The sequence below is a fragment of the Metopolophium dirhodum genome, chromosome 7 (genome assembly GCF_019925205.1).
Source record: "Metopolophium dirhodum isolate CAU chromosome 7, ASM1992520v1, whole genome shotgun sequence".
Taxonomy (NCBI): Eukaryota; Metazoa; Arthropoda; class Insecta; order Hemiptera; family Aphididae; genus Metopolophium; species Metopolophium dirhodum.
In genome coordinates, this window is record NC_083566.1 from 3,297,670 (window position 1) to 3,323,785 (window position 26,116).

The 26,116-nt window shown below is 26.0% G+C and overlaps 2 protein-coding genes across 6 annotated transcripts in view; both read left to right on the forward strand.

Annotated features, from left to right (window-relative positions):
• The window catches only part of LOC132949741 (EGFR adapter protein-like), a 180,961-nt gene extending 178,209 nt beyond the window's left edge, over positions 1-2,752 (forward strand). For both annotated transcript variants that reach the window (XM_061020786.1, XM_061020787.1), the window contains exons 5-9: positions 764-883; positions 955-1,343; positions 1,401-1,589; positions 1,673-1,844; positions 1,911-2,752. In XM_061020786.1, the coding sequence (XP_060876769.1) occupies positions 764-883; positions 955-1,343; positions 1,401-1,589; positions 1,673-1,844; positions 1,911-2,120 (1,080 nt within the window). In that variant the 3' untranslated portion in view covers positions 2,121-2,752. The remainder of the gene's footprint in view (positions 1-763; positions 884-954; positions 1,344-1,400; positions 1,590-1,672; positions 1,845-1,910) is intronic.
• Positions 2,753-16,584: 13,832 nt separating this feature from the next.
• On the forward strand, positions 16,585-25,549 carry LOC132949287 (ubiquitin carboxyl-terminal hydrolase 8-like). Of its 4 annotated transcripts, XM_061020097.1 has the most exons (16): positions 16,585-16,881; positions 16,981-17,085; positions 17,148-17,369; positions 19,151-19,405; positions 19,478-19,812; positions 19,869-20,083; positions 20,167-20,256; positions 20,328-20,426; positions 20,499-20,585; positions 21,831-22,061; positions 22,240-22,344; positions 22,404-22,625; positions 23,879-24,012; positions 24,077-24,265; positions 24,357-24,478; positions 24,553-25,543. In XM_061020097.1, the coding sequence occupies exons 2-15, from the start codon at positions 16,988-16,990 to the stop codon at positions 24,451-24,453; spliced, it is 2,379 nt and encodes a 792-aa protein (XP_060876080.1). In that variant the 5' UTR covers positions 16,585-16,881; positions 16,981-16,987; the 3' UTR covers positions 24,454-24,478; positions 24,553-25,543. The 4 variants fall into 4 exon arrangements, with proteins under 4 accessions (XP_060876080.1, XP_060876082.1, XP_060876081.1 ...); XM_061020099.1 differs by having other exon boundaries at positions 19,896-20,083; positions 24,357-25,549; XM_061020098.1 differs by having other exon boundaries at positions 20,328-20,405; positions 24,357-25,541.
• Positions 25,550-26,116: the final 567 nt, after the last annotated feature.

The window sequence follows — 26,116 nt, forward strand, 5'->3', positions numbered from 1 at the left end:
AAATAGTTAAATTTTTTATACAGTGAATTCAGGAGTGGAGTATATACAATATAGTTACATATTACATAATTTAAATAATATAATACGGTAATACTTGATAGCGCTGTCTTCGTTTTACTTAGACCACACGCAGTGTTTAGGTTCAAGAACCAAGATGACTTACTTCAAGATGAATACTTTTATAAATTCTGTTACAAAAAAAATTGTTTGATGATATACAATCATTATATTAGATATACAATATTATCATAAATTAACGTACACTAATCTTTTGCGTTTTACCTATTATACTAAAACAATCCGTGACTCGATTTTAAGGAACGGAGATTGGTGATGGTATAGAAATAGTCACTTTCGATTTCATCTCTAACGAGTAACGAATCGTAAACATGTTATACATTTGACTACATACGTTTGGTAGAATAAGATATGTGAAATCGAGAGAATCTTAGGTGTGTGGCGAAAGTTAAATTGTTAATAGTTAATTCAAAATCAACCTTGGTTAACCTAACCTTAAAACTTATCAGTTATCAATGTGACATTTTTCGATGTTTAAGATATTGACAAGATAAGATATTGTAAGATATTGACACATCATACCCTAATAACATTTTATAGCCAAAGGTCCTTGGAATATTATTAAGTGTCAATAATACTAATTAATAAAATACGTAGTATACGTCAATACCTAGGTTACACATATTTTGCTAATTTGTCGTAGCAGGAAATTATATTAATAACCAACCTATTATTTAATTTTCAGGCTGAGGGATTAAATTCTATTGTGGGAAATGCGTTTAGAATGGCGTATGCTGCCCAACTGGAGCTGGAAAGACGATCGGTGACGAACTCGCCAAAAACTAATTTGAATAATACATCTTGGGTAAGTTCAAAATTCAACTAAAATCGTTAAATATATATGAATAAAAAAATTGAGTTGCAAATATTTTACAGATGAAATTAAACGATAAATTAAATGTACAACGAATCCAAAGTGGCTCTCCTTTGTCGAAGAAGCTCATTGAAACTCCTAAACCAACTCCACCTACCACCCTACCAGGTGTACGTCCATTTGACCATAGCAAAGGCTTAGATCTCACGCCAGGACAATTTTCTACACCAACTAGTAGTGACGACAGTCCTGATTTAAATACATACAAGCGTATGTTGGAAAAACCCCCATTAATAAAACGTTTAGCCATGGGTCTATCCGTACACAACAACTGTTCTAACGAAGACTGGTATCCACTAGTTTGTAGCTCATCTGTATCAAGCTCGCCGTCTACTAATAGTGACGATTGCAGTACACCTGAATCTTCTCAGGAAAAATTAAAAGATAATAGGTAATGACTATTTTTCAAATATATTTACCGTTATTAAACTCGTTATCAATTGAATAGATTAACTCAATGCAGTGCACGATCACCGGACTCACCTTCAAATATCAAACTTAAAAATAATTTGATTTCAAACGTTATGGACAAAACTCCAACTCCTCCACCTTTGCCAGAACGATCAGATAGTCTTCTAGACAAACCAGAAGAATGTGAATTAAAAAAAGCCCCTTGGTTTCAAGCGGGAATTCCAAGGTAATAAATGATTACAATCACTTAAAAAATATATTATAACTTTAAAATATCATATTAATCTTATTCGTGTGAATGTATTTTAGAGAAATAACATTAGAAGTTTTGGGACAAGAACCAGTAGGAGCTTTTATGGTTCGTGAAAGTACCACTAAACCAGGATGTTTTGCACTGTCGTTAAGAGTACCTCAAGAATTTCATCCTCTAGGAATCGCGCATTATCTAATACTCAGAACGAACAAAGGGTTTAAAATTAAGGTTTAGTTTATACAAATTTTATTGTAAAGAAAAAAGTTTTTGACTAAATTGAAAAAATTTTAACAGGGTTTTACGAAAGAATTCACAACGCTAACCGCGTTAATAACACACCATTCAGTAATGCCAGAACTACTACCTTGTCCATTGTCATTGAGCCGGTACAATCCAACATTTGTAAAATCTGATTCCAATCAGGATTTTGCAGATATTGATGCGGATCCAGATTACAATACGCTTGCAGACTTTAGAAAAATGATGGCTGATTTAAATGTATAAACTTTTAAAAATCCAATAAGCCAAAGCAATATTATGTTAATTTAAAAAGATTTTTATTCTTAAATTTAAATATAATTTTTAATAGTAATAATAATATGAGTTTTAAGTAAAAACAAGTTAAAATTAAATACAATACATATGATATACAAACTATCAATTATATATTACATAACTATCGCCTATGAATAATAATAACTTTAGTTATTTTAGTCACATTTGACAAATGAATACCTATGTTTTAATTTGTACTCATTATTACAATATTCTTTTTTAATCATTTTACAACTCGTAAACATAAAGTGTAATTTGTTTGAATTTGGACTAAAAATTCAATCAATTTCAAATGTGTGTTATTTAAATGTAAAAATCATTTTAACCCAGTTAATTTTATAAAATATTTTATAATATTTGTAACCATGTATAAATTATTGTAATATCATTTTACCAATTTATCATTTTTTTGAAAATTATCAAAACATAATTTGTTAACTACAAAAAAATAATGTCAAATTATGGACAAATTGAAATGTGTAATTTTTGTAAAGAAAAAAATATTATTTTCATTCCTAGTCTCGTGTGATAGATATAAAAATAAATGTATATATTATAATAAATATTTATTCACAAACTAATTGATAATTTTAGTTGTTTTAGATATAACTTTCTTGCAACCATTCTCCGAAATAATGTTAGTTATCTATTATTTTCAATATATATGTTTTTTTACCGTCGATGGCTGTGTTCCTATATACAAATACCTATTTCAATTCCAAATTAACAATTGGATTATGTAATATGATAATGCATGTGATCAAAATATATAAAAATAAAGAAATTCAAATTTTGTAAAAAAATTATTATTTTTTATATTTAATGACACAATTACAAATTTTATATTCTGAATAGAGCCATGATTTTAAAACGATATATGTTTTTTTCGTGTATGTGTTAAAAACATTTTTACAGTGGTTCTATATAGAGATCAAAATTGAAAATTCACAATATTTTTTCAAAATAATCGAATAACATTCGTTTCAAAAAAGGAATAATCGTAGATCCTTGAAAAAATCACATTTTTATATAAATATTTTTCTATACATAATAAAATATTTAAAAAATGTTGACTATAATGTAGCTATTTATAGACAGTTAACATATTTTTATATATAGGTATTTTTTAGTTTTATTATTTAATAATTATTATTTTATTATTAGAGAAATGTCAACATATAATTTTTCGAATACATTTTTATTATAGCCGTTCAGAAATATTAAAGATGCTTTAGCACTATGTTTTTTTTTATTATTTTTTTTTTTAATACATATAGGTACAATCTGTAAAACTTTATTTACAATAAGAATATGTGCAAAAATAAACCTGACACGAGTTACGAGTTACATGAAAAAATAAGTAACCCAGCAGTTACACTTTATATTCGTTTTTTTTTAAATTTTTTATAGATACCTATATATTTTTTTTTACTTTTTAATAAAAGATTAAGTGTTTAGGTCACGACACCATCTTCACTTAAGTCTCCTTTGGGGGTTTTCAGGTATTGGGTCTGAGTCAATTGTTGAGATTAGTGGGTTAGGGTGACTTTCTAGTCATGAACGATAGTTTATACCTACCTATATAATTGAGGACATTTCTGAGACAGCTTTGATATGTAACTCATGTAAGTCTGTGTGAAGTATGTGGTTGGGATCTTGGATGCGTAGAAGGGGCTTTAGTTATTATGCACAAAATGATCGGTTGGAATCTTTGAATTCTGTTTAAATTTAACAGTTTAGCTGCATCCCATATCTGGAATACTTATTTAAAATTAACAATTTCGTCAAAATCGCGAATATATTTTATGGTAATTAGCTGACAGACTGTCTCTACTCAAAATCGTTTTATGTATGAATACATCCATTATAGTTAGGTACCTTCTCAATAATGAAATTTGATTCCTACTGTACAGCAGAGTGGTTACCTACTTTTCCCATTTTTGTTTTAGTTATAATGACTTAATATATAATTTTTTATAGATGTATACCTAAAAACACTCAATCAAAACTAAATATTTGTACAATTATACTTGGATGAAAATCTCTTGGATCCAATATTACATATTATTAATATAATATAATGAACAAATTCAATCAAAAGTTATCCATCTTATTTTTTAATATGATTGAATTATACCAATAGAAAAGATTGCAGTATATAACATCACAATATATGGTCAAATAGAAATTTTTTATAAGAGGACACAAAAATTGAATAACTTTATTAATTTAGTGGTAAAATAATTGTTTCTAGTGTATTATTTCCAATTGGATAGAGAAGTGAACGCTTATTGTAAAAATGTGTGTATGAGAAATTTGTTTATGGTTTTTCAAGGGGATTCGATACAGTGATTTTCTGTTTTTGTCTAAATCACGCGTGACATAGTATTTTAGATGTTTTTTTGCCAAACGTACCAATTGATATAATAAAGCGATAAGAATTCTAAAAACAGATTTGAATTTGTCGTCAAGTCTACTTGAAATAAACTTTCTCACATTTTTGATTTTGTGATTTTAACTTCTCAGAAAATTAAAATACAACAATTTTTAAATACTCTTTTTTAATACCTATGACATTTTTAGGAATTTGAGGGATATAATATCAAAAATGGGGGGAAATCAAATTCAAGTAGACTTGACGACAAATTCAAATCTGTTTTCGGAAGTCTTATCGCTTCATTAGATCAATTGGTATGTTTGGCGAAAAACACGTCTAAAATACTATGTTACCTGTGTGTTAGACAAAAACATAAAATCCGGTATCGAATCCCCTTAATGTGTCGTTGACTCTTTGTGTACAAAAAATAAATAAGTTCTCTAAAATAATCTAAGTTAGATGATCTAACCCACAAATGGTACAATTCTACACATAAAAAAAAACCAAGTTTAAAAATTATTTTTCAGTATAAAATTCATAAAATGTCATATTCATACATCATACCCATATATTAAGTTTGAAAAGTAAATGCAAGTTCCAGATAAGTTTTTCTAACAAAACTTATAGAAAAAAGTTAAGCATAATTCCATAAATATTTTTTATGAACGTAGCCCAATGCTAACCAACCTATTCACACCGATCTTCAGTAGCTGACTCAATATGGATTATAAGTATAACAATAATATATAATATAAATATTTATCATTATAATAATTAATAATGATATAATAAATGCAATATTTTCGGTAAAAATTAATTTAACCCATCTTTTTATTCCTTACTAAAAGTTGAAAGCTGACATTTTAAATACAACTGTATACCATACAGGGCCATCCTAAGGCTTGAGCGAGCGCTGCCCCCACCACTGGCCCCGCGTCTTGGACTCCTCGTTTGGGCCCCATACTCACGCGCTTGAAAAATCCTAAGTTTTCTTTAAATGCAACAACAAGCTTGCATATTATACTAAAAAAATAGTTTTATTTTTTAGATTCTGAGCGAAGCGATGAATGTATTGATTTTACAATGATGTGTGTTTTTTTTTTTTATTTTTTCTTTATTTTTTTTTTTATTTTTGTGTCTGTCATCACCTTTTAGGACAGTAAAAGTGCTTGGATTTTCTTCAATAGTAACTTTTCTGATAGGAAAGTGAATCTAGTTGGTACTTTGGGGGGTCAAAAGTAAAAATTTCCCAGTAGTTTTCACAAGCGACATGAAAAACAAAAGAAAAATTAAGGAAAAACGGGAATTTTTACGCAAAATCTGTTTTCGAGAAAATCGATTTTGGTTTTTTGTGTAACTCTAAAACAAATGACCGTAGGGACATGAAATTTTGACTGAATGTTTATATTAGCATTTTCTATACACCATAAAATTTACAAAATATTTTGACTCTTTTTGAGCTGTTTACGGCCATTGTCAGTTTTCAATTTTTTTAGTTTTTTTTTCTATAAATATCAATAAAATTTTATCTGTTGAGTAAAAAAGCTTGAAAATTGAATAGAAGGCTCCTAGGTTATTGTTTCAAAGGCAGATGAAAAAAATTAAAAATCCTTAGTCACAGTTTTTAATTATAAGCATTTAAAGTTCAAATTTTGACAAAATACGGAAAAATCACGAAAAATAGCAAATTATTTTGATGAGAATTCATAAAAATTTTTCTTTTTAAATCTAAGATTTGAAAATGTAATATAAGATTACTCATAAGTTTGTCTACCTTTATCAAAAAAAAAATGTCTAGAAGAAACTTAAATTAAATTTTTATGAGCGTCTGAAATTTATATTTTTACAACATTTGATATTTACTCGATTTCTCATGTAACAATTTTCTTATTTTATTGTAATTAAAAAACGAATGACTGTAGATACTTGAAAATTTCACTGAATGTTTATATTAGCATTTTCTATACACCATAAAATTTACAAAATATTTTGACTCTTTTTGAGCTGTTTACGGCCATTGTCAGTTTTCAATTTTTTTAGTTTTTTTTTCTATAAATATCAATAAAATTTTATCTGTTGAGTAAAAAAGCTTGAAAATTGAATAGAAGGCTCCTAGGTTATTGTTTCAAAGGCAGATGAAAAAAATTAAAAATCCTTAGTCACAGTTTTTAATTATAAGCATTTAAAGTTCAAATTTTGACAAAATACGGAAAAATCACGAAAAATAGCAAATTATTTTGATGAGAATTCATAAAAATTTTTCTTTTTAAATCTAAGATTTGAAAATGTAATATAAGATTACTCATAAGTTTGTCTACCTTTATCAAAAAAAAAATGTCTAGAAGAAACTTAAATTAAATTTTTATGAGCGTCTGAAATTTATATTTTTACAACATTTGATATTTACTCGATTTCTCATGTAACAATTTTCTTATTTTATTGTAATTAAAAAACGAATGACTGTAGATACTTGAAAATTTCACTGAATGTTTATATTAGCATTTTCTATACACCATAAAATGTTGAAAATATTTTGACTCTTTTTGAGCTGTTTACGGACATTGTCAGTTTTCAATTTTTTTAGTTTTTTTTCTATAAATATCAATAAATTTTTATTTGTTGGGTAAAAAAGCGTGAAAATTTAATATAAGGCTCCTGATATATCGTTCTAATAGCAGTTGAAAAATATTAAAAATACATAGGCACAATTTTTTTTTATAAGCATTTAAAGTTCAAATTTTGACAACATTTATCAAATTTATAATTTATTAATTATTTTGTGGTTAAAAATTTATAAAATGTTTAACTTTTATGGCTAAGGATTGAAAATTTAAAACAAGGCTCCACGTTAATAGGTTATATATAAATTACTTTATTCACAATAATATCATCAAATATACTTGGTAAAATCATAGGCTGACTGACCGTTTTCGCTCAGAATCGTTTTTCTTATACAATGATATTATATCATTGAATTCAAATTTAACACCATCCATTACAGTGACCCACTTGTAACCTACCGTACAGCAGAGCGACATCCACTTATCCACCTTTTTAACTTTTATGGCTAAGGATTGAAATTTTAAAACAAGGCTCCACGTAAATAGGTTCTATATAAATTACTTTATTCCCAATAATATCATCAAATATACTTGGTAAAACCATAGGCTGACTGACTGTTTTCGCTCAGAATCGTTTTTCTTATACAATGATATTATATCATTGAATTCAAATTTAACACCATTTGTGACCCACTTGTAACCTACTGTACAGCAGAGCGACATCCACTTATCCACCTTTTTATTTTTCAATATTATATTATTAATTAAATGTAATTAAATGAAATTAACGTACAATTATACTTATACGAAATACTTATACCTACCGACTACAGTTGCACAGTATACACTAGGGTAATGAAAATTAATAGTCTTTTGTATAGTGTATTAAATAAATGAAGACCTGAGAGCAACAACAAGACATCTCCAATTAATAAAATTTTTTTGTTGGTAGATAAAAGTAGCCCCTATAGCCAGCGACAAATTGTCAAAATCTAATTTATATTATGATCTCAATGCCAAAAAATAAAACTAGGAAATGTCTAATTATTTATAATATACATAGTACTAAGTATCTCTATAGTATAATATATACTCGTAATGAATTAAATATTTTTAGTGCAGCAACAAGTCATCTCCATCAGTATGATATATCTGTATTTAACATTCGGATTTTTCTGGTTGTTGAACCAAACTACGCAGTTTTTTTTCTTAATAACGTGTAATCAAAAACTAATTTTGACTAAAATATGGAGATGTCTTGTTGTTGCTCCTCGAGATCTTCAAACTACCTATATATTATTGTCATAAAGTAGTAAAATGATTAGGTGAGGTTCTTGTAAAGCAGTGGCGCCCAGACAGGTTAGGAAGGGGTGCAACTGCATGTGCTCTCGTGGTAGTGGGTGGGTGGGTGGGTAGGTATAGTCGGTATAGACGCCTATGGTTATAGGTACCTAGTATAGGCGTAAAGCATGACAATTCTACACAACAATTCATATAATGTTACAAGTTACAAAATATTAATTGATAAAGTAATAGAAACAGTTATATTATCTGAATCAAGAATATCAATGATAAGATACCAATAACAAAGTGTATATTAGGTGTTTATTTTTAGAAATGTGTTTCACTCAAACCATCTCAAACTAACCAGCCAGCAACCACCCTACCGGCCTATCAATTGGCTTAGCGATAATTATTACGATGTAACCGATAATCAATGAGTAGATTCCACGCTTCCCACTAGATATTTTAGAGAATTTGTTGTTTGTCATTTATGCTCGATATACAAAACTTAAAGTGTGTGTTTGGAATATGCATAGAGCATCTTGTATTCGTCAAATTAACTTAATAATAAATAATAATAATAATAATAATATTTATTTAGCAAACAAACAAGATAAAACAAAATATACAAACTTATAATTTATTCAGTTGAGTTATTATATTTAGTTAATTAATATATTACATTTTAGTAAAATTATAATAAAAAACTTGTTGTTTATTAAATAAGTATTTAATTTACGTGCTGGAAACAACGTCTACTCGAAAGGTAAGTTTCATTGTTTTTAAGTGCTTGTAGTTATAGCTATCAGTCCCTAAAATTGTGTGTACTACAACACATTTTGTGTAGTACCTATAATAAGTGAAGTGTGTACTACAAAATTTGAAAGTGTATAGCATATATGTATAGTAATGTTTTTTTTTATATTATTACTACCTACCTATTAATTGTGTATATCTTTAATTAAGTTGTATTTATTCATAGATATTCATTAGATTTTCATTTCATCTATTCAAATTTCAAATATCAGTTAGCTGGTTACTTGTTAAAAAACAAATTACCTTATACAAGTTGAAAAAACTTAGTTATAGAAACAATTAAACTAAAAATAATAAAACTGTTCACTTTAATCAGTTTGATTAAATCATGCCCAAAAAAGAAGCATATTTTATGTAAAATTTATTTTTACAGACTATGTTGTTAGTTGATGAAGTTTGTGCTTGTGGTAAAATGAAAACTTTAATGAATAGTACAAATTGGCAAAGACATACTAAATCATGCAAAAAACGAAAATCAGTACTTACTACTGCAAGGCTCAATAAATTTTTTAAGTCTTATAGAGTATCAAATGATGTTTCTGACAAAGGTATGGGTACTTTATGTTTATTATTATTTAGTTATAAACAAGTTATAATATAATAAACTACTTTTATCTATCTAATTCTAAAACTCACTTCTATATTAAATCTTTCATTATTAAAACTGTACCTATAATTTTGTTTTTATTAAATTTATTTGTTCAGTTGACAGTTCTAATTCGAGTATTTCAAAATCAAGTCAATGTGGTGATTTTATATATTCTAATTTGTTAACTGAAAATCAACCCAAATCTTCTACTGATTCTGTTGAGACAAAAGGTATGTAATGTATCAATCTATTAACTATTTACAACAATATATATTAATTAGTTTTATTTTTAATTTCAGCAATAAAAATTGTATTTTTTTAGTAGAAATACCAAATAAGTTGCCAAAATATCTACATAGTGATAATGATATAGCTAAAGATTCAGATTCTGAATTAGAAACAGAAAATTATGATTATGATGATGATGATGATGATGATAGTTATTCTTTAAAAAACGAAAATGAAAATCATGGAAGTTTGTTACCAGTATTCAGGTAAAGAAATCTTATATTGTTATTTTTTTTATGTCTTGTTTAATATTCTATTATTCAATATGTTTACTGAATTGTTTTAAAACCTATATATGTACAACTTTTTTTACAGAGTTTTTATGTGCAATGGTCTTCATACATTATTTCCAAATATTTATATTATATTGAAACTGTCTTTGACCTTGCCTGTTGGAAGTGTATCAACTGAAAGAAGTTTCTCAAAGTTAAAGCTCATTAAAACTACAATAGGAAATGATCGATTAGAGGGACTAATGATTATGTCCTGTGAAAATGACGAAACATCAATTATGAAAAAATTATTGAAAATTTTAGTAAAACCAGTCCATATTTATTTAAAGCATTACATTAAAAATAAAAAGTTTATACAGTATGATTTGTTTATTAAAAAATCTTAAATGTTAAATTTTTGTATTTCTTATAGGATATAATTGTAAATATAACATTTTATGTTATATTTATAAGTTTATAATGTATTGTAATAAAATGTAAAGGTAAGATTTAGGACATCTCGGGTTTCTGGTATAGACATCTTAATTATAGTTATTTAGTTATCTAGTATTCTAGTTATTTTAAGTTAATTACAGTTACAAATAACAGTTCAAAATAATGTTTTTTTTAAATAAAAAAATGGGTGGGTGGGTGGGTAACTTTTGTTTGTTGCATGTGCTCTCAAAATATCTCTGTGCGCCACTGTTGTAAAGGTAAAAGGTAAAAATACTTTACAGATTTTTACATTTTTTTTTGGGAGAGAATACGGGAATATAATTGCCTTTGTGCAGAAATCATCATATTTTTTTATAGGCCCCGCTAAAAGAGTTATGCCCCTGGCCCCATAAATTTTAGGTACGGCCCTGGTACCATTATTACTCATTTATGATATGTTTAATTTACTAAATTATTTATTTTAATGTGTTAATAACACTTTAGATTATACATTACTATTCGGGCGTACGGTAATAGGTGCATACATAATAAAATTATAGTAATGAATATAGGTGATTAAAAATAGCTGACAACGTTTAAGTTTAATAGCATTTATGAACCACATTAAATATGTATTGTTAGAAAGGATAACATATAGACATAAAAAAATATATAGGTAGATAATTAAATATTTGGACCGTTAGTAATATATGTACTCATACTTCATAGGCCATAGTATCGATCTAAATGTAAATAACACTAAACTTTGACGTACGTGGTACATTGTATTGAATAGTCGTATATACTTGTATAAACCTAAATCAAAATACCTTAATGTTATCAATAAAAAAAAATAACTAGGTAGACAGGTACTTTGTTAGAATTTAACCATTATTGTTCTTACATACCTACCTAATAATTTAAAATTTTAATAGCTTAGGTAAGTGTAATATTATTTATATATATTTTGGTCTGCAGTGGCGGATTTAACGGTCGTTTATTGAAAATGCCGACAAGACCCCAGATATATTTTGTACACGTAAATTACAGCGATAAGTTTTACACGAGATACGTTTCATATTATTTCCCATTATCATTTAAATTACAAGTCGTCCACCAATTTTGGTATCCTAGGTCTAAAAATGACAGCAGGATTTGTTTAACCATAATATGTTCTTTTAACTTTAAGTGTCAATTATTTTTTGAATTCTGTAACAATATAAGTTATAACTAATACGTATTTTGTCGAGAACGCAAACTTGTTTAAATGCCATCAGAACAGTTTGTTGTTACTCGTCTCATGCTTTATGAAATTAATGAACCAATTTATCTATGTACAGTCTCCTGAATATTTATAAGTAGAGGTAGGTAACTTCCAAATGTATTTCAGTTTATTGCTAACTAATAATAAAGTTTAATATAATATGCTTATATAGCATATAATGCTATATAATGCTTTGATCAAAACACAAATACTATCTATATCTGTGTATGCAATAATATTTTTGGTACCGATATCCTAAAATCTAAATCATGGTTACATTAGAATGATTTATTACATTTTAACCAATATATTTAAAAGTGTTTTACATTATGGTAGAATATACCTATATAGTTACATTTTTATGGACTTTCGGTAACTACATAAACCTGCAAACATCGTTATTAATTATTAGTCGTTAGGTGTTATATAAAAAGCTTAAGTGTTGTGTATTTGTGTATGTATATAATATATTACAGGTTCAGATTATGGTTGACAAAAACGTTTATACGATATAGCATAATATAGATAATTATTAGTTAATTATTTATTTCTTAATTCTATATCTCTATTTCTATATAGTTAGCACAGAGATTGCTTATAGTTAGATATGATAGATCCTTAATGTAGGTATATATCTGGCGAGCACTTACCTTATTTTATGGCTGGTAGGTATAATTAGTTGTGAGTGGTGTTATACGACACATTACATACTGAATAGGAGTCTATACGCGAAAATGGTATAAAATTACACAGGAACTATTTACATAAAATGAATAGTTATAATAATTACTTCGATATAATTAGTGAACACGTTCTCGTAATGACAAAAAAAAACTTGGCTCAGCAATAACATTTACCTTTGAACAAACAAAAAATACCACCATCAAACCGTATATTAATATACTATATAGTCTATATTATAATATATTTATATTAATAACTGGTGTGAAACAAAATATACGATAATTATTGTTTCCATGAGATGATCACATATGTTATAAAACCAACCATCATTGTTATGTTTAAAAATAATAATAAAAATATATAGAAGGTATCGCACTCTTGTCTCTTATATATATATGGTAGGTGTTGAACGCACTTCGTCATTGAAGAAGTCACTGTAGTGTGTAAATTTGAATTCAACGATAAATCATTGTAAACGAAATCAACTATACGAATATACCGTAGATACCTACTTTAAATTTTCAAAAAAAGTTTATATAACCAGTTTCTATACAAGATAAAATTTTACATGATAACATTTTGATTGACTTTTTTTGAATTATTTATATTTTATAAGCATGAGAAATTTTCGATTTTTTTTTTTTGAGTTATCTTGATAAATAATTTTTCACTTGGTCAAAAAGATTGAAAATTTAATTTTTGTTAATTTTAAGTTTTGTCATAAGTTGTTATAGGTAATAGTAATTCAAAAATATTAAAGATAGGTATAGTACGTAAACATAGTTACGATTTTTTTTAAAAAGCAATTTAAGTTCAAATTTTGACAAAACTCATAAAAATCACGACAGTTTGCACATTATTTAGTAGATAAAAAATGTATATTATGTTCAATTTTAGATTCTGAGTGGAACGATGAATGTATTAATTTTACAACGATGTGTGTTTTTTTATTTTTTTATTTATTTTTGTGTCTGTCTTCACCTTTTAGGACAGTAAAAATGCTTAGATTTTCTTCAACAGTATTTTTTTCTGATAGAAAAGTGTTGGTACTTGTTGGTAGTTGGTACTTTGGGGGGTCAAAAGTAAAAATTTCCCAGTAGTTTTCAAAAGCGCCGTTAAAAAAAAAAAGAAAAATTAAGGAAAAACAGGAATTTATACGCAAAATCTGTTTTTGAGATAATCGATTTTATGAACGTATATACATGAAATTTTCATTGGTTGCTTATATTTGCATTTTCTATACACGATAAAATTTTCAAAATATTTTGATTTGTTTTGAACTGTTTAGGAACATTATTTTCAGTTTCCAATTTTATTAGTATTTTTTCCTATGGATGTCAATAAAACTTTATTTGTTGGGTAAAAAAGTTTGAAAATTTAATACAAGGCTCCTACTATATTGTTACAATGATATTTAAAAAATATTAAAAATCCTTAGTCACAGTTTTTATTTATAAGCATTTAAAGTTTAAATCTTGACAAAATACGGAAAAATCACAAAAATTAGCAAATTATTTTGAGTTGAGAATTCATAAAAATTTTTCTTTTTAAATCTAAGATTTTAAAATGAATACAAGATTCCTCAAAGGTTTGTGTATCTTTCTCAAAAAAAAAAATTTCTACAAGCTAGTCAAATTAAATTTTAATAAGCGTTTGAAATTCATATAATTGCAACAATTGATATTCATTCGATTTCTCACGTAGCGATTTTGTAATTTTGTTGTAATTCAAAAACGAATAACTGTAGATACTTGAACATTTTATTGAATGTTTATATTTTCATTTTATATACACCATAAAATTTTGAAAATATTTTCACTCTTTTTGAGCCGTTTAGAACATTGTCAGTTTTCAATTTTTTAGTTTTTTTTTCTATAAATATCAATAAAATTTTATTTGTTGGGTAAAAAAGCATGAAAGTTTAATACAAGACTCCTGATATATTGCTACAATAGCAGTTGAAAAATATTAAAAATATTTAGGCACAATTTTTTTTTATAAGCATTTAAAGTTCAAATTTTGACAAAATTTATCAAATTTAAAATTTAATAATTATTTTGTAGTTAAAAATTTATAAAATGTTCAACTTTTATAGCTAAGAATTGAAAATTTAAAACAAGGCTCCACGTAAATAGGTTATATATAAATTGCTTTATTCACAATAATATCATCAAATGTACTTGGTAATATATCATAGGCTGGCTGACCGTTTTCGCTCAGAATCGTTTTTCTTATACAATGATATTATATCATTGAATTCAAATTTAACACCATACACTACAGTGACCCACTTATAATATTGTACATTATTTCACTAAGAATTCTTTCTATAAATTATAATAGAATTAATATATAAACATTTAGGTTTAATCATTTGTGTAAAGCAACTGGGATGAGCAACTCAATGCTACTAGAGGGCCAATTTTGAATGTGCGAAAATCTAGCGGGCCAGAGACCATAGGAAGAAAAATAACCTAATGTTAACTCCACCTCTATAAATAATATAATATTATTTATATTTAATAGTTCAATACTAGATAAGAATTTATATCTACGTGTTGCGATAAACGTTATATCGATTTTAATAATTGTATAAATATAATAAAATAAAATACAGAAAAATCTTAACATTTTATGTTTTTATAAACTAAATTCAAATGTAGTACGGGCCAGTGAAAATGGTATACGCGGGCGGCCAGTTGCCCATCCCTGGTGTATATATATTATATAATCATTTTTAAATAAATATAATTTTTTTTATTATATTAATAATAATAACATTTTCATTCAAAACCGATTCGATAACTATTAAATCATTAAGATTATTTGTTATACTAGTATTATGTGCAGTAAAAAAAAACGTCATTATAAATATGTCGGTACTCGTGTAGTATGAAATATGCTACCTACCGTAGAATATGACATAACTAGTACCTACGGTCCTACTCTTATATTATAATATGTTATATTTCTTTTTAATTTTATAACCGAAAAGTATACCTTCGATTTGAGTTATTAAAATAAACAACATATTATAACATTCATACAATACTATAAAAGCTATTCAGCTATTATACCGGTAAATATCCACCAAGACCCACGATAACTTACTTCTAGATATTAAATTATTTTAGGCTGCCTTCTTCCGCCTCGCTTTGTTAAGCAACAGATTTGTTAGACCGGCAGCTATAATACAGAGGAATGGTGGCGGTCCATTAAAATGTATACACAACACGACTATTTTTTAGGTTTTCTGGGATGACGTAAATACATCATAACAATGTAAAACGTATTGAAATACTTGACAATGGTGGTCATCAGTGATATAGATTAAGTACATTTTCATACATTTTATAAATTGTTATTAATCAGTAGGTATGTTTAAAAAAAATGGTAAACACCCGTATAAAATGTTTTGGTAAGTAGGTAGCCTTTTTCGGTGGATAGCATACTACACCAACGAAGTAGAGGCAAGTACTAGTGTACTACATGAGTACCAACATGTCTAATGATGCCTATACGGCTAAACCTAATATTGAACTAAATTCTTAGAAGAAAAATTTTAAATACCTGGTCCTCGGTCAAAAAAAAAACTAAAAAAAGGTCGGTCTCCGCTGGCTTATAATTTACTGTTAGGTACAACTTATAGTACATCACTAGAACGTCCACAACAATTCACAGCATGAATATATTATTGACATAATAATTATCAATTATAAATATAATAAGTTCTATAGTTATAATATCTGGACAGCTGTATGTTACGAATTAACAATGCGCGGGAATTAGTAAGTAAATTATACACAAGATCGCGCTAAATACCTTGCCACAGCCGCGTAGGAAGGTCAGTGATTCACTTATCACGTCCGTAATACTGTGATAGATACCATATAGATACCAATACCAAATACTTTAGAGACATTCGGACTGTCTAGAGAACTTAATTTATGCTTAGTATAGATAGCTACTGAGAAAATTGATAAAGTCATAAGTTTAATTGTTTATTATTTATATTTTATTGACACCCTACTCTTCGGCCTTATATGCCTATGAAATCTTTGTGCTTGCAAATTAATATCTCAAAAATAATCGATTTCGAAGATCGCTGGCCGCAGTAGGTACTGAAAATAAGTACTGTGAATATCATTACTAAAAGGACATATTATATAAAGACTTAAAAACGCCTCATCAAAACCAAAGGTAATCAATGTCCTTCAATACTTATTACTTTTAACATTGCAGTATCTAGTATAATAATTTAAGCTGTCATATATTGATGTATAATATTATGATGTTTAGACTAATCATGAGAAATAAAAAAGACCTTCACTTAGCGGGGTGTCTCGTTGATTTAAATAGTAAGACAGAAATACCAGATAAAATAAAGGATTTGGATGTAATATCGTACGTATGAACTAATAATTGAAAACAAACATTAAATGTAACAATGATAATAATTTTTACAGGTTAAATAAAAAAGCTGAATTGATGTTTGAAAAAGCCATGATTGCAAATAATGAAAATGATGAAGAAGTTGTGTATATTTATTTAATGAAATATTGTCAAATTCTACAAGTTATGAAAAAAACTTTTACAAATGATAAAAATTATATTGATCTTATGTACAAAGATAATTTAAAAAAAGCTATTAAAATGCTGACTTATATTAAAGAAAGTTTGGAAAGAAGGTAAGTTTTCTGTTGATTTTAAATGCAACTGTAAAAATTCAAATTTAAAAAAAAAAAAGGTGGTACCACTATGCCATACAGTAGTTGTCGATCATGTTGTTGTAATGGATGAGTTATATTTGAATTCAATGATAAATCATTGTATTTAAAATACTATTCTGTGCGAATACATTGTGTCAGCCTAGCATACTTGTAATAATCAAATTTAATAGTTAAAAAAAAATATTAATGAAAATCTTATGGCAATAAATAGCATGACTTTCTGGTGAACTTTTTTCTTTTTGATAGTGGTAGAAAAACTTGTTGGGAACCTTCTATTAAAATTTCTAACGTTTGCTATGAAAAAAAAACTTTTTATGAATTTCTAACTGAAAAATAATTTCAAATTATAAATTTACTCATGACTATAAATAGCTCAAAAAGAGTTAAAAATGTTTGAACTTAGTGAAGTGTCTAGGGTTAATCGTTTTTGAATAACAACAGAATATCAAAACTTAATAGATGAAAATTCGTTAACTTACCGATGAAAATCCAATATCATAACAGTTTTAAATTTAAACGTTCATTTAAAAATTAATGTTACTTTCTAGTAAACTTTTTTTTTTTTGTTTAAGGTAGGAAAATTTGTGGAGAATATTCTATCAAAATTTCTAATATTGCTGAGATATAGAAAAAAAAACACATCATTGTAAAATTAATACATTCTTTCGCTCCACTTAGAATCTAAAACTACACTACTAAGAAATATTTAATAAATCATTTATAACATTTTGCTACTTTTTGTGACAAATTTTAATGTTAGGTTTAATCATTAGATTTTTCATAATTTTGCTTTCTTTACATCTATATGACTATATATAACTAGCTTATTATTATAATAGCTTCAAAACCCATGGCAACCAACCATTTATAAACAAAAATTTCCTTCAAAAATCTCAAAACCCCTGTTTGAGCACCTCCCGGGGTTAGTACTGTCTCTTTTTAAATTAGCCTATCTTCTGCCCAGAGGTCTAATCTATACAAGTAGCTGATCCCGTACACTTTGTTGCCCATTAAAAATGCCAACTCTATATGAATAATATGATTTATATATTACCATGGCAACCATTTATATACAAAAAATTCCATTGAAAATCTCAGAATAATGTATAAATAAACACAGACAGACATACATTAATTTTTATACATATAGATATAGATATATATATAATCAAACATGTCCTGACTGACTGACTGATAAACATAGAACCTAATCTATATCATATATAATAACATTATTATGTACTCAAATTAAATTTTCTGAAATATTTTTACCGATAAACATTTTAAATTCTAGAATCTAAAGAACATAAACATTATTCTAAAACGATATATTTTAGGTATTATATTTCCAATAGGAATTTTTTTTAATATTAATTAATTTTATTATTTATCTAGAAACTAGGTACTTATTACATAATAATTAAAAAATAAAACGTTTTTATTCAAAAATTGTTGACACTTCTGATCTTAATGTCAATGCATAAATACTAAAATTAAAATTAAAATAATTTATAATTACATTCATAATAGAGTAGACCCAGCTAGCATTAAATTCTACTTTCTAGCATAAGCCATGTGAAAGATATCCTGGTTGTCTCAAAACAGTATTATTATTAATATAATAAATTATGGAATCTAATTAGGTATGTTGGCCATTAAACCTAATTAAAATATATGTTAATTAAACAAATATATTTAAACGTTTAATTATTTATAAACTAATAATAGTATTATTTCAGGTATAACGAAAAAACAAAAGAAGAAGATAATAATAAATTAATTAAACGTTCTAGTCAAAACAGAAAACGTTTTGAGGAAAAATTAAATTTTGAGTTTGAAAGTACAATAACTAATAAAAACTTATTATATCTGTTGGACAATACAGATAAAAAAAAGATTTGTTTGCTTGATACAAGACCATCAGATATCTTTAATAATAATAAAATTATTTCTTGTGATGTAATTAACATACCAAAAGAACACTTAGTTCTAGGGTAAAAATACATCATTAACTCCATTATAATATAAAGTACATTATATTAATGAAAACCAATTATAATTTTTAGTTTAACGCCTGCCATTTTAACAACCAAATTAGAAGATCAATTTAAAGAAATATGGAAGAATAGACACAATTATAATTATATTGTTATATTAGATCAAGGGACAGAAGATATAGATGATGATCAAAGATTGCTTAATCTCAAAAATGCCTTACTTAAATGGGATTCAGCTTGTGACAATAGCAAAAAATTAAAGTTTCTCAGAGGAGGTTATGAAGATTTTAATCATTTATGTCCATGGAAAACTACCCAAAATAATATATTAAAATCAAATAAAGATGTTGAACCTCTTTCGGATATAGAATTAGATCCAGAACCTGAATATGAAGAACATGAAAGTAATAAATATTAATGATATTTATTTTAACTAAATTAATGTTTTTATTATTATTAGATAAGCAGATTCAATATCCATCTTTAGGTACTGTACAGAATGATTTGGCCAGGTTAAAAATTAATTCAACTTTTCATAATGGTATAACAACAAATATTAAATCAAAATTGGATCATAGAGACAATTATTCCAGTGAAGAAGATATCGATCCTCAGGAATTAACCCATACCCCAATTAACAAACCACAATTACCCATTTTTGATAGATCTACAAAGGTATTAAATATCAAGATAATTAATTAAAAATAAAATACCTAGATTAAATCAACCAATTTAAACATGTATTTTATACTTTGCAGCCGCATGTTAAAATTAATCAATTTATGAACCCTGAAATCATTAAACCATTATATAAAAATAATGACGAATTAGATGACGAAAATAATGAAGTATTGAAATCTTTAAAATATATTTAGGAATATGATTAATAATTTATTTTAACTACTATTTGTTTCTATAGATACCAAATAATATTGAACAACTAGAAAATAGAAGATTATCACTAGAAAATAGCTTTTTGGAAAATATTGATTCTTATGTACGCGATTACAAAAATCAAGTATTATCATTAATATTGTATTTTTAGTTTAAATGTTATCTTATTTGTATAATTCTATTTATTTATTTTTAGGACACAGATTTAAATTCAATTCCACGTGTAGACCGTTCTACCAAACCATCAGATGATCTACTAATAGTTTCTAGAACAAAAATCATTGTAAGATAATTTTTTTATATATTTTGTAGTCAAAATAACTCGAATATAATATAGAGTAATTATTTTAATGTATGATACTCATTATTGTAGTATTCAGATTTTCTCAAACTGTGATTAGGCTAGGGGAATAAATAAAAAAAAAGATTTTTAGGATTTTTATTAAATTATTAGTCACTGGGTAATAACTCTGCTCCAACCAATGGAACAATAATAATATATCCTCGCAATAGTCACCTACATTAAAAATATTTTTATGTTTCATTGATTCATCATTTTGAATAGTTTTGTATTTAGTGGTAAAAGACTGATCACTAACAGTTCAAAATTCTTTAATATTATCAATTATTGCTTAAGAATTATTTTTATTATAGAATATTTTAGGTTTTTATTAAGTACCTAATTTGATATTTTTTTTTGCAGAATATGAATATTTTTAACAAAATGTGTTATTAAATTAAAGTTGTATGTTTGTATCTAAGAATTTAAAGTTAAAATAAGATGTATTATGCATCAAAATATTTTTAATTAAAAATGAAGGTTTTCAAAACCTATGATGTTCAATATGTACTATGAATACTTCTTCAATTACAAATTTGGTACAGCTGTAGTATTTTTTATTTTGCTGTCAATTTGTTTTTTTTTTTTTTTATTGTTTGAAATAAATTAATAATTTTGATTTGGTTATATTCATAGTTTTAGCTTCTTCAACGATATCGAATTTATGAACTTTTTTCCACAGATATCTATATTAATACTATATGGATATCTGTGCTTTTTTTCGGACATTATTATCGCAATCAAAATTAATTTTTAATTTTTGATTACTAGCCATTGGGTATTTAGGTTACCGGAAACCAGCTGAATTAACGCCAAAGAACTTGTATAATTTATTTTAAAAACAATTTGTTTGAGTTATCGATAATTCAGAATAATGTTCCCTAAATTTTTTTTTCGATATCACAATTAAATATCGCACTGAACCAAATAATATCGATATTCAAAAATATATCGTTTAATGAAATTGATGTCTCATTAAAATGTTGGGTGGGTGGTATATTGAACTTTCTCATACCTACTAAGTTAAGTCAGTTTGAGGTAAATGCGTAGGTAGGTCAAACAAAGTTTGTGGTCTTTCAAATAAAACAAGTTTACACTTGCTACTGATTCATTCTATAAAAGTTATGATTTCCAACAATTATAATTGCATCATATTAATTTTAAATTTTTTGTTTCTTGACATTTTAGGGAGGAGATGGATTACGAGGATTACAAAATTTAGGAAACACGTGTTATATGAATTCAATACTGCAATGTTTAAGTAGCACTGAAGATCTTGTAAAATATTTCATAAACATTTATAGTAATTTCACAAATTATAAAAGTAGAACAAAAGGTTTAGTAGCCAAAGAATTTAGTAATGTCATTAAAAACTTGTGGTCACAATCTGGCAGGGGGTTTCAGAGTCAACAATTTAAGGTTAGTAAATGTATTAAATTTCACAACATAATTTTTATGTAAATTAAAAGTTATATTTATATTACATCAATTGTTTTATTTGTAGTATAAGTATTAAGTATTAAGTTTGCATAAATTAAAATTTAAAAATGTGTTTACATATATTATATCAAAATAATTATTTAAAAAAAAAAATTAGGATACAATTGGTGAATATAAAGATATGTTCAAACACTATGATCAACAAGACTCTCATGAGTTTTTAACTATTCTCTTGGATTGGCTTCACGATGATTTAAATCAAGTAAAATATTATCACATAAACCATTATTGGCTTATAATTTATATTATCTATATTTTTAGCCGGAGGACAATAGGGTTATTTTAGGTGCTTCAAAAGAAACAGGCGAAGAAGATTGGGGAAATTGGACTAAAGCAAACAATTCTATTATCCAACAACTTTTTTATGGTCAACAAAAATCAACGGTTTCTTGTGACACATGTTTTGAAAAGTCTGTTACTTTTGAACCATTTTTAAGTCTTAGTCTACCATTGCCATCTGAGGGTAACAAATGTACTCTTTCAGTAAGTTACTTTTGCTTTTTATATTTCTAAATATAAGTATCAATATTGTCAGTATACCGGTTTTTTTCCCCTGTTCAACATTTCCCTGACTTAAAGACTCACGCCTCTCCACCGTAATTAATGATTAACATTTAAAAAATAAAGAATTATACATCTTAATTTATTTTATCACTGTGATTAATGTAATTTTTACATGATAATTCTTAGTATTTATAATTATACTTAACATTTTATCTACTAAGTTTTAAGATATCTGAATAACATAGCGTTTTGAAAATCTATTTTGATAAAAATTTAAAATATAAAGTAATTATTAATTAGTAATTTTAATTAAACATTTAAAAATGCAATTTCCAAATAGTTTGTTATAAGTAAAATTACTTTCTTCATAACAATTTAATTTAGAAAATGTAACATATTAAATTTTAAAATATGTGCTTCCATAAAAATCACAGTTTTATAAATATTTAAAGTTATTATTATGTTTTAATAATTATATTGAATTGTGATTATAAAACAAACATTATTATAGAAACCCTAAACATAATAATTTAATATCAGTCAGTTCACACGTTGAATTTGTTCTTACGAAAATTGGCATCATAAGGATCAATAAGCAATGACATGTGTTTGACGCCATTTTGCATCCAATATATATTTACAATATATTATAGTTTATTATTTCTTCCGAGTGGCTGAATGTTATTTTATTATTATTTAGCGTAGATTAAACGCATGTTTTTAAATATAACATGTCGTTACGAGCAGTTTCATTACTTTTTTTTTTGAAGACTTGGTATTACTTTTATCATACTCACTGGGTGAAAACTGCAAAAAGACATACGCAGTCAAGTGATAAGCTTACACAACTCATCATATTTTCAGAACACAAATGTTTTGAAGAAAAAATGATTTCATAAAATTTGACCAACTCCCATTATATAAATAAGATAAATATAAAATGATACATATAAAACTATAAATTAGCAAATAGCTCAAAAATGATTAATTTCTACAGTTAAATTGACTGAAATTATTTTACTTCTATTTTTCTAAGATATTCCAACAAGATTTTTAAAGAGTCCTAGTCCCTGTAAATAATTAATTTTAATTTATAATTAAATACAATTAATATACCTACAAACAATTTTGTGTTATAAAATATACAAAAATTAATAATCATTTAAATATTTAAAATAATCTTATGTTTATTGCTAGTAAAAATAAAAATATAATATAATATAATGTTTTAGGATTGCCTTCAGTTATACTTGAATGGTGAATCAATATGTGGTTGGCATTGTCCAAAATGTAAACGAAGCAGAGATGCTACGAAAAAATTAGACATAATGAGACTTCCTCCATATTTAATCATACATTTGAAAAGGTATTTTATTGGTTTTTTTATGTTTTGATATGAATACAATTATACTGATTATTTAATTGTTTAGATTTTCAAGCAATGGTTACAAAAAGAATTCAAATGTTGAATTCCCCAAAATGAATCTTGATATGTCAAATTTTATTAATGGTTTAGAACACCGTAATTGGAAGTACTGTTTATATGGTGTATCCAATCATTCTGGATCACTTGATGGTGGGCATTACACAGCTAGTTGCCTTAAAAATTCAATAAACAAGTAATCATAATATAGTTATAAAGATTTTCAATTAAAATTAAAATTAAATATTTTTGACATGCTCTAATGCACAATCTATGTGTTTTTACAGATGGTATAAGTTTGATGACGTCCGGGTGTATGAAATTGATTCTTCAACAATTTGTTCTCCAGAAGCTTATATTTTATTTTATCGTCGGAAAAATTAATTTTTTTAATTCATAAAACTAACATGTATGTATAGTATTATTTGCGTTTTGTACACAAAGAAGTATTTTATTACAATGTATAATTATTTTTGTTATTAGATGTTGATTTGTTGATGTATCACACTACCTACACTAAATTATTTATTTATAAATATCTTATATTTTTTTACAATTTGTATTGAACAATTTTAGTCAAATATTAATACGCTTTTTTTGACAATCCGTTAAAAATAATTGAGTTCTAAATAATAAATTAGTTAAATAACAGTTAAAAACTGTTAAAAAATATATAATATACATTCTCCTTGCTCGATCCAAAAATCCTAACATAACCAATTTCATAATTTTTATACTCTGAAAATATAATAATTACTTGGTATTAATTTTTCTATATATGTTTAGAACTATGTTTACAAGTTATACAAATTATTTACATTATCGTTCAATGGTTCACCACTAATAACTGTTATAATTTGTAGTACATAGGTATCTACTAAAATTCAAACTGGGAGCATAAAATTAACTTTGTTATGAAAATGTAATGTCTCTAATCCCTATTAATATATAGTAATGTAAACAACAATAAAAAGCCAAAAATCGCACGACCTTGAAATAAAAATAAGTTATTGTTATTAATAGTAGTAGTAGTGTGGTAGTAGTAATAATGATAATAATAATAACAATAATAGTTGTTAAAGCCAATTATAATATCCTCTCAGCTGCGTATTTAGGGTTTGATTAAGGGAGGTATTGATCACCATCCTTTGAAATTCTTTCCTACTATATTATGCTGTATGTAGCAGTGGTCTTCCAACTTTTTTGTTCGTTGAGCCTTTATATTGTTAAGAAAATTCTATGAAGCCCCAAAAATATGGAATGCTCATAAAGTATACATCTCATGAAAGATTTTTTTAGGTACCCATTGATTTGTTTCTTTATAATATAATTGTAAACGATAAGTTGATAAAAGCAATATAATCTTTCGACTACCAAACAAAGTATGCAAGTTATCTAGTTATTAATAAAGGCTGGGCATTAACAAATTAATAAGTTAGAAGTTAAGTTAATTTTAACTTATTAACTTAACTTACTAGTTTGGTGTTCTAATTAACTTAGCTTTAACTTAACTCATTTGCCTCTACTATAACTTAAAATCATCTCATATTATTTTTATTTTCCTAATTAAGTTAATTTTGAATATTCTTATTATAAATATTTTATTTATTACGGATATGCAGTTTATATTTGGTTAATAATTATTATAAGTTCTCAGAATATAGAAAATATCAGAAAAAAAATAAGATATATTTACAAATAACTTAGTATTTATGTTGAAATATAAAAACTAATAATATATTGTAATAATAAGTTATTTATAAATATTGATATATGGGTATGAAGACATCGTGCCACGAATTATATTCACTTATTTTATTAAATATTACCTCATTTGGCCAGCCTTGGTGCCACTAATTACTATCAATAAAACAAACATGATAAACCAAATAATATTATTAGTCACTGGACTCCGCGGAACATAGTTTGAGAACAGCAGCAGCTGCTGCATTAGTGTATACAATGCCGGATTAAGAACCTATTGGGCCCCGGGGCTGAAATTTCATATGGGCCCTTTTGACTAAACGTGCTTTGCAAAGCCGATTTC